The sequence below is a fragment of the Microchirus variegatus genome (assembly GCF_963457635.1).
Source record: "Microchirus variegatus genome assembly, chromosome: 10".
Taxonomy (NCBI): domain Eukaryota; kingdom Metazoa; phylum Chordata; class Actinopteri; order Pleuronectiformes; family Soleidae; genus Microchirus; species Microchirus variegatus.
In genome coordinates, this window is record NC_139811.1 from 7,429,166 (window position 1) to 7,439,574 (window position 10,409).

The window sequence follows — 10,409 nt, forward strand, 5'->3', positions numbered from 1 at the left end:
ATGTCTTCACCGTCTGCTATGAGAAGAACCCTCATCTGTCTGCTTTTGCTGTGGAAGAGAACATCAGGTAAGAACATCAGCCATTTAACCATCGACTATTCTGATGCTGCTGCAGCATTAAAACATCTGTATTGTCAAAGTGAAAGTGAAAATTGTTGCAAAGATTTTCGTTGGATGCGTTCCACAATGTCCCCGGGGCAAGGACTGATGTGCAGCTCATTGTGAAACCCACACATCATGAAAGAGTGGGGAATTTATGACAATTAGAGCAGTGTGTGTGTGTGTCTGTGTTTGTGTGTGTGTGTGTGTGTGTGTGTGTGTGTCTGTGTGTGTGTGTGCATGTTGGAGCAGAGTGTTCACTGTCTCTGAGGATACATTTGCAGTTTTGCTGATCTGTGAGTTTTCTCTTCTTCTTCTTCCTCAGCTCACAGTGAAGAGGTGTGGTGTTCCGCGGCTGACCCCGTGGGGGCGCTGCACCCCGTTCAGGGTCTTCTGGAGACGTTCGAGGCAGGACCAGGCTGCGCTGCTCGGGAACGCGGGGACAAGGAGACGCACGTCGTCGCGGTGGGGAGAGCGACGAACGACGCGAAGAACAAGGTGCTGAGCTCGACAAAAGCCTTTTTCACAGAAACACTGTCGACAGACTCTTATGTTAGTTCCATTTTAGGAAGCGAAATGGAACACAGCCCAGTCAGTAGAGTCTCAGCTGCCGAGCAACCACGGGTTGCCAGTTACGTCAGAAAAGGAAACCTAAAAGACCTCGGTATTTTGAATTTGAATGTAGTAACTGTTTTTGGCCACATTCTTACATATGGCGCCTTTAACGCAGGTTTTCATTTTCATAAGCCCCTCCCACTTCCAGTTTTTTCACGTACATTCCCTGAACCACTTTCAGGTGTAAATTTCCACCCGGTCCATGAGTTTTGGGTTATGTTAAGGCCCTTAAAAAAAACAATTTAGTTACGATTTTACTTACTCTTACTGAATAACTCCTTCAGTTTCAATGAGGTTCTACGAACCTCGGTGCTCGAACCCTTATTAAATCACATTGCGTGATGTGTTTCCAGGTGACGGTGTTACTGAAGCCCATGTCTCTGTGGCCTTCACCTCTCAGAGCTCTCCACCTGCTGCTCAGCTCCAAGCTCCCGGTCAACTGGTGGCTGGAGGCGGAGAGATTGCCCCGCAACTTCCCAGTGCTGGTGCAGGTCGGTCACAGTCGCTGAAACTGAAGTTCCCCTGCGATTCTGTCCCTCCCTGAAAATGTCCCCGTCTGTTGTCGTCTTGCCAGGTGTCGTCTAACTCCAGCGTGCATTCCCCCACGCTGAGTTTAAACGTCCACACGGTGCATCTGCTGCCGTTCCGTCCTCGTGCGCTGCACCGCTGGGCCCTGACTCACCACGGCAACCTCTCATCTCTGACACACAGCACACACGGCAACCGGGTCTACATCAGAGTGGGAGAGGGTGAGACACAGAGGAACCTTAGACACTGAGAGGATGACTGTGGCAACTAACGATGATTTTTTTAATCTATCAATCTGTCGATTATTAAGATTAAGATTAAAAATCTCTTTTTTCCAGTGTGACAAGCAGCAGCACAGTTACAAAGTACAAGGTTGAAATGCACACTTCTTATCTCATAATTTTGACATTTTATCTCATAATTCTGAATTTTTATCTCATAATTGCTACTTATTATCTCATAATTATGACTTTTTATCTCATCATTTCGACATTTTATCTCATAGTTATGACTTTTTAATCTCATAACATTGAATTTATCTCATCATTTCGACATTTTATCTCATAGTTATGAATTTTTATCTCATAATTTCAACTTTTTATCTCACTATTTCGACTTTTTAAATCTCATAATTCGAACTTTATCTCATAATTGTGACTTTTTATATCACAATTTAGACTTTTTATATAATAATGAGGACTTTTTATGTCATAATTTCGACTTACTTTGAGAATATTTTATTATCAAGGCTGTTTTACCTCTTTTTTTCTTTTCTTTTTTTTAATTTTCTCGATTAGTTAATGAAACGTTTGGTCCATAAAATGTTAAAAAATGTTGATCAGTGTAAGACAAACCTGGAAATGTGTTATGATGTTATCGAATGTCTTGTTGATTCAATCATGAAAAAGCTTCAAACCGATTAATCGATTATCAAAATAGTTGACGATTCCTTGAGTAATCGATTAATAATCGATGAATTGTTTCAGCTCTAGTCTCCGTAATTATCCGGCACTGATATGCCAGTGCTGCCAACATTGAAAGCAGAAATACTCGGTGATCTCCCTCTGTGCTCACACCAGACAAAACATCTTTCCCTTTCACACCACAGACCCAACATTGCCTGCTGTGTGTCTGCTGCAGTCCATGTTCCTCTCACACAACTATCTGACCTCTGACCTGCGGCCACAGGAAGTGCAGGGCTGCGCTCACGCTCCAGCTCCAGATCCAGACGGAGTCTCCGGCCCTGAAGTCCACGTGATCAAGCTTCATTCAGCGGGATCTGGTCTGTGTGGGTGAGAACATGTGTTTTTTTCGTCCTCACAGTGTGCACTCAGAGGCGCAGCTTGTGAACAGGCAAGGCAGGCAACTGCTTGGGGCCCTGAGTTGATAGGGGGCCCCCGACACTCAGAGTCTGAGGGCTGTTTTTATTGAAATGTGCAGTGACCAGACCTCCCGTCCCCCTCAAAAAACGATGGTTGATTTGCAATGACATCTCAGTAGGAAACCTCCCTAAAGGGGCCCCACATTCTGCAAGTTGGAAAGTGAAGAGGATTATATAATAATAATTATAATGTTTTTCCATGTTATTTCATTCATTTTGAAAAAAAAATATTTTGAACTCATACATTTTTCATTGGTGTCAGATTATTTATAACATAATGGTGATGAACGCTGGTTGGAAGGAAGGGCCCCCTGGGAATTTTTTGCCCAGGGCCCCTGCAGACTCTAGAATGGCCTCTGTGTGTACTGTGTGTAGCAGGCTCTGCAGTTACGACCTCGTTCTCTCTCTCCTCTTGTTCTTCAGCTCCATGCAGGTGGAGGTCATCGTCTCTCTTGTGCCCCCAGTGGCCAACTCCAAGCCACAGAAGGTTGTACTGATTCTCAGCAGCTCAGTGCCGGTCAACTGGGCCGTTGTTGCTCACGGCGTCCAGGGTCATATCACTGTTCATGTAAGAGGCCGCATTGTTGTTTTGTTGTTTTTTATTCTATATCGTCTGGTTTGTCTAAACCTATGTGAGCCAATTATTCTTTGTGCTTCTTTAACTCCACAGAAGTTTAAAAGTGCACTTTATTTGACTCAGTCCTATTGAACAGATTTGTTTACATCCACGTTTGAATGTTTCAACCATCACACTACATACCGACATACCGACATACCAACTCTGTTTCAACACAGTTTCATCCCTCTGAGTGTTTTTAAATGTCGATAGAAAAAGGCACGACAAATACTGCAGAAGAAAATAAAGACTGGTGCACAACATAATGAAATAGGAGTGGTAGAGGTCGAGACAGGTATTCACAAATATGAGATTAATGCTATTTGCAAGTTATTATAATAATATTCTTCATGTCAGATGTTGATAAAAATTCCTGTATTTTTTAGATTTTTCTTATTTTATTTTACCAGGAAAAAACACACTGTTTTTCCAGTGTGTACAACAAGGTTGAAATGCACACTTTTTATCTTATAATTTTGACTTTTTATATCATAATTGAGACTTTTTATATCATCATTTTCGACTTTTTAACTCATAATTATGACTTTTTTATCTCATAATTAATTTTGACATTTTATCTCATAATTATGACTTTATCGCTTCATTTTGACACAAACGCAAATCAAAAAACACAAACGCAAAAACACAAACACAAATCAAAAAACACAAACACAAATCCAAAAACACAAACACAAATCAAAAAACACAAACACAAATCAAAAAAACGCAAAACCAAAAACACAATCACAGATCAAAAAACACAAACGTAAACCAAAAACACAAACTCAAATCAAAAAACACAAACCCAAAAGCAGAAAACACATGGTTTGGTTTTGCGTTTGTGTTTTGCACCTCAGGGCCACCGTAGTCCTGTATGCTCTGATGCTTTTACACAAATGACACATGTTCCTCATGGATAAATCACATTGTCCTTGTCTCTCCACAGTCCTCTAACAGCGTGTCGCCTCCTGACCCTCCTGAGCCTTACCTGACTCTCTCCAGCACCCTTCACTCTGACCTGTCGTCCGTGTCTGACCTGGTCGTCTGGGCCGGTGACAAAGGTTACACCAGGCTGACCTCGTACACTGAGGCTGACCTGGCCAATCGCTTTGTCGTCCAGCTGGCCGGGGCCGGGACAGGTCAGGACCACTGTGTGTCTCTTGTTTCCATTGCAGTGTGAGTGAACTGAGAACAATGAGAATGGGGAAAGGAACATTTCCATCAGCACATAACGATAAACGCGGGGTAATCAAAGTGAAAGTGTGAGTGTTTAATGTCACCACGTGTGTCTCTAACACAGACGTGCTGGCAGTGGTGAACGCCCCCCTGGTTGTGAAGCCTCCCTGGGCTGAAGAGCTCAGACTGAGGCTGAGCAGTGGAGGCAGAGCAGGAGGAGGACTCGACTCTTGGGTATTTCAGTGTGACGATGGACGCCTCAGTGTGACCATGGACCAGCGAACCCTGCAGGTCTTCATACCTCACTATTACATCTCATGTTATGTATTTAAAACTACTAGTGCAGTGCCCGTAGGAAGTATGTATTCCTATAGTGGGAGTTCAACGAGATTTCAAAAATTCATTAAAATTATTCCTTAAGAGGTTTGCAAATATTTTTAAGGGATCCTTGTTCAGGGCAATAACGACTATTATGATGGTAAATTTCAAGTCATTCCGAGATACTTTTTATTTTTGAGAAGAAAGTCAGCTCACTGTCAAAGTGCATCAGGGCAAATGGATCGTTTCCTGAATTTCAAATTAATTTTCATGACTCATGAGATGTGAATGCAAGTCGGTTTTGATGTGAAAATGGACTGTTTACAAACACTTTATCTACAAAAACATGGTTATGTAAGGGGTTTTTTTGTACGAAGTCTGTTATGGACACAGTTTCATTTTTTACATCTACTGCACTGCCCGAGTAAATATACGGAGAAATAGTATAAAGTGGACTTTGCACAGTGTGACACAGTATTTTCTGCACTTCAGACATTGTCTATCCCAGTGTCCGCCGTGACTCTGCAGGACCCGGCGTGCCAGGCTCAGTCCAATGGGAGTCATTTCCTGTTGGTGTTCCCAGTCATTTCCTGTGGGACCGAGGGTGTGCTCACCGGGCAGTCCAGAGAAGTACAGTACAAAAACATGGTGAGTTTGGATGTTCGGAGTGAGGCGGACCACAGAAACATCTTTTTTGACACTTTGCCTTCTCGTGGGACCTCCAGAGTCCCAAATATAAGTATTAAAATGATTAAAATGTTGATTTTGCATAATATGTCCCCTTTAAAGGTCATGTCATATCCAGAGTGTACCATGCCTTTGCCCTATGTCAGCTGGGATTGGCACCAGTAGCCCCGCGACCCTCGTGTGGAGGATGTGGAGCGGTAGATGATGGATAGATGGATGGAATAACACCAACCCAAAAAAAAGAACAGAGGCAGAAAAGAGGTTGTTGTGTTTTGGAGAAAACAGCAGGAAGGGAGTGCATCGAAGCTTTTAGAGCACAGAAAAAAGAGCACACCTGTGCTCCAAAAAACGAGGTCAGATCTATCAGGCGGTGGTAAAACAAGAAGCACACGGTGCATAATAGACACTTGAAAATTGTGCTAAGTGGAAGTTCGCTCAGAGCCAGGCCGTCGCGACCAGAGCGGTGCTCGGTGAGAGCCTAAAAACGCTGGTGCCTCATCAAATGAGTTTGAGTTGAGGGGGAAAAACAGGGCTGAGGAGGCAGGAAGGACGTGGAAGAGTGGTTTCAGAAAGAGGAAAACAACATCTGACACAGGTGTACACGACTGAACACTGAAGAAGAAGAAGAAAGGTGCTCAAATATTTGCCCTCCATCGTTTTGGAGCAAAATCACAAACACAGTGTAACCAAACAAGAAAAAAAAGATCATATTTTCCATGATTCCACACATTTTCCTGACGTCATCAATGCCTGAGTGAAATAAATAATACACGACTTCTTTCCCCTTCGTTTCTACCTAGATCTTATTATGGATGGACCAGCCTCAGACCATTCTCGCCCTCAATGACACGGAGCGCAAGTCCAAAAGTCCACTCACCATACCTGTGAGTTATTTGTGTAGAGTACAGGGCCGGCCCAAGGCTTTGGGCCCGTGACCACTAGAGGGCCCCCAAGAGCAATTAACTCAAAAATTGGATTGCAGTAGTTTATTTAGAATTTTTCTCCCCATTTTTACCAAAGCTTTTTCACAGTTTTTACATAGTTTTAACTTTATATTTTATTTATAAACCATTTTTTATTACCTTGTTCCGGGTGCCTCTGTTGATTTTTATTTGTTTACTTTATTTAATGCTGTGTTTTTTACATCTAAAAGTCAAATCTTTGTATTACAGGAGTGTATTTTGAATCCCCCCCAAAGATTGTGCACATTTTTATTTTTATAGCTCTTAATGTCTTAATATTTTATTTATAAACGGTTTGGTTTTATGTATTGATTGATTGATTGATACTGTGTCGCCAGTAGGGGGAGTCGCTCATTTTGCCAAATATTAATTGAAAGATTTTTCTGTAAGTTTGTTGTTTATTCGTGACAGAGTAGAATAAGTAGAATACCTTTAGTATCGTAGGTGTGAATGATCAATAATCATTATTATTGGCAGTGACAGAGGGCCCCAAAATCTAATTTTGCTTAGGGCCCCATGGAGGCTTGGGCTGGCCCTGGTACAGTATGTTTACAGTAATTCTTTAATGTTATTCAGCATGTAATCCTGTGGGGGGTTCTTGTTTGTCTTCTCAGTTTAGCTGTTTTGCCACTGTCCCCGTTTACTCCGAACCCACTGCAGACGACGTTGACGAGACCGGACTCGTCCCCTGGACACCGGGGGATCCAGGGGGGCCTGACCCAGGACTGAGAGGCCTCCCGACGCCCAGACACGGACCTGGACCGATACTTAATTTAAGACTCTTTGTCAGCGAGGATTACGATCAGAAGAGGATTGGCCCCTGCGTCATCACTGCAGGCCACCGTGTCTATGTTGAGGTCTTTTTTGCCATTTTCTGTCTCTGATATAGATTTTAAAGGGGAAATATGTAAACTAAAACTAAAATAACAACCTTTTAGTGTTTAAAACTGTCATCCAAATGTTTGAAAGAGAGTTTGTGGCCTGAAAACCTTTTTTTTAATACAATTTTGGACCAATTTTTTTTTTTAGTTTTTGTCAAATTTGGGACAACATACTAAAGTAAGACTTTTTCTCTAATGTTGGACAATTTAAAAAATAATAATTATAATATTTTTTTGTCACATTTTGTAAAAAAAAAAAAAAGGTTTTACTTTTTTGTCAAATTTGGGACAACATACTAAAGTATTACTTTTTGACAATTAAAAATAATCATAATCGTAATAATACTTTTTGTCAAATTTTGTTAAAAAATTTTTTTTACCTTTTTGTCAAATTTTGGACACATTTTTTTGTTTTACTTTTTTGTCAAATTTGGGACAACTTTAAAGTATGATGTAAAATGTTGTACAATTTTAAAAATATATATAATAAAACTTTTTCGTCAAATTTTGTAAAAAAAAAATTTTTTTATCATTTTTTGTTTTACTTTTTGTAAAAAAATGGTGACATACTATAGTATGACTTTTTTTTAATCAAATTTTCGACCAAATTTTTTTTTTTACTTTTTTGTAAAAATCATTCAAACCTCTGATATGGATCATAAAGGCGAAATATGTAAACTAAAATAACAACCTTTACAGCCTTTTAGGGTTTAAAACTGCCATCCAGATGTTTAAAATGGAGTTTGTGGCCTGAAAATCTTTATTTAAATTGAAACTATAACTTCTTCCTCATCTGTTTTCATCAGATTTCAGCCAGCGGGCCTCTCCCAGATGCCGTGGATGTGATTTCATGTATCGTCTCCCCTCTGTCAAACCCAAAGAAATCTCCATTCTGGACGGTGATACGAGGAGGCTGCTCCTCAGACCCATCACTGACCCTCGGCACAAAGGCACCAGACCATGACGACGAGGAAAAGGCCAAAGGTGAACGTAAACTGGAGGAGGAAAAGGACGAGGTGGAAGGAGACCGAAAAAGGAGAGAAGCTTCTGTAAGGATGGGAAAGAGTAGCACGGTCGTGGAGATGCAGCCGTTGAGGTTTAGTTTTATCCTGCGGCCGCTTCACAATGACTCCATGCAGTTCCTGCACTGCAGCCTCCACGTGTGCGCGTCTAACTCAACCAGAGGGGAAGCCGTGAAGGAAACGGCGAAGAGCGACTGTCAGGGCAGAACACGCATCCCACAGCTTGTATCCAAGGCACCCAAACATCAGGTACACAAAAAACACATTCACAGAAACATACCAGTTAAACACATGACAAACCATGAGTTGATTTGTGCTCTATTATATTAGTATATATTAGTCTCTGCAAATGTAACATCAGTTCACTAACATCTACCTCCTCCTCCTGCTGCATTCACATCTCAGTGCGAGATAAGAAACCTGTCCCGTCCCATGGTCGTCACACGCTCTATCAGTTCACTGGCACCCAAACTACTGAGGCCCCCTGCTGGCCAAATAACAAACAGGCTGAGTTTGGCTCCTCTGGCCTCTTCAGACCCGACACACAGCAGTGAGTACTGTTAATAAAGGATGACTTATTAGTAAAATTTTGGACATTTTTTTTACTTTTTTGTAAAATTTTGGACAACAAACTGTTTTTTCTTTTTTTTTCTTTTTTTTAACAAATTTTGGACCATTTAAAAAAAAAAACTTTTTTGTCAAATTTCGTACAATTTATAAATAATAATAATAATAATAATAATATTAATAATACAATTATATTAGTATTGTATTATTATACCATAATAATAAACATTTTTGTCAAGTTTTGTAAAAAAAAAAAAGTTTAACTTTTTTGTCAAATTTTGTAAAAAAAAAGTTTTACTTTTTTGTCAAATTTTGTAAAAAAAAGTTTTACTTTTTTGTCAAATTTTGTTAAAAAAAAATACTTTTTTGTCAAATTTTGTAAAAAATATAAAAGTTTTACTTTTTTGTCAAATTTTTGATGACATACTATAGTATGACTTTTTTTTAATCAAAATTTTAGGCAAAATGTTTTTAAATTTTTTTTTTTTTAAATTTTGTTTAAAAAAAATTGTTTTATTGTCAAATTTCGGACGACATACTAAAGTATTACTTTTTTGTCAAATTTTGGACAATTTCTCTTGTTTCTTTTTTCGTCAAATTTTGGATGATATACTAAAGTATGACAATATAATCAGACTGTCTCTCTCTCCCTCATGAACCTCCTGCCTCCAGGCTCTGTGATGCAGATGGGACCAGTGATAGGAATAGTTTTTACAGCTTTCCTGTTGGGTGTCAGCCTGATGGGTGGACTGTGGTGGATTTATAATTACACAGGTAAGGAGAGCAGCTTCTACCACACGCGTGGAGTTGTTATGGTGTGAAACAGATCACCCCTTTTGACTTCAGCGACCTCTTCTTCTTCTGTGGCTCAGTGAAGCCTTTAATCACAACTCTGAACCACATCCTTTCTTTTGTTCACCTGAAAGCCACCAAAGCTATACTGAATATATTTCCTATTATATATATATATTTTTTTAAAGTGTGTGTTTTTATCAAGTAGTTAATTCATCATGTATAAAACAAAGGATTTAAAATAAGTTTCTTATTTGGGTAGTTGTATTTTGTGCCAACATCATACAGCAATGACAGATGTGTGTGTGTTCCCTAAGCTGCAAGTACAACCTTACTTGGAAGAGAGGCTCCTATAACAGACCAGAGTCATGAAGGCAACAACAACGCCTGCAGTCCTCAGTCTGAACAGTCCTCCTCAGTATAGAGGTAAGGTCTAATTATCTTTTTTGAGGCACTTGTACATGCACTTCCTGTGCCGAGAAGCAGCTGTGGACGCACTGTACGAGCACAAGCTCGCTAAAATAATGGTTGCGGTGGCCGACAACAGAAATAAAAGACGAGTCATCTAATAAAATCTGTGTCAGCTGAAGTATGACCTCGCTATTCAAGATGACCTAAGACCCACTTCACATCTATTCCGGGTGATCCGCTCACAGCTCTGAGTGCAGGTCTGAATGCACCCAATCTGTTCTGACTGTGTCCTCAGATCTGACCTGAAAACTTATGTCATGGTACAGCAAAATGAGTAGAGCTTTGATTCACTCC

General features: G+C 40.3%; 1 protein-coding gene across 1 annotated transcript; it reads left to right on the forward strand.

Moving 5' to 3' along the window:
• Nucleotides 1-10,361, forward strand: engl (endoglin, like; the record flags this gene model as incomplete). The annotated part of the gene is made up of 15 exons (XM_083896520.1): nt 1-67; nt 425-597; nt 1,068-1,205; nt 1,289-1,463; nt 2,351-2,534; nt 3,047-3,191; nt 4,186-4,378; nt 4,540-4,706; nt 5,226-5,381; nt 6,221-6,304; nt 6,997-7,239; nt 8,070-8,534; nt 8,691-8,835; nt 9,525-9,626; nt 10,351-10,361. The coding sequence occupies 15 exons, from the start codon at nt 1-3 to the stop codon at nt 10,359-10,361; spliced, it is 2,448 nt and encodes an 815-aa protein (XP_083752646.1).
• Between the last annotated feature and the right edge of the window lie 48 nt (nt 10,362-10,409).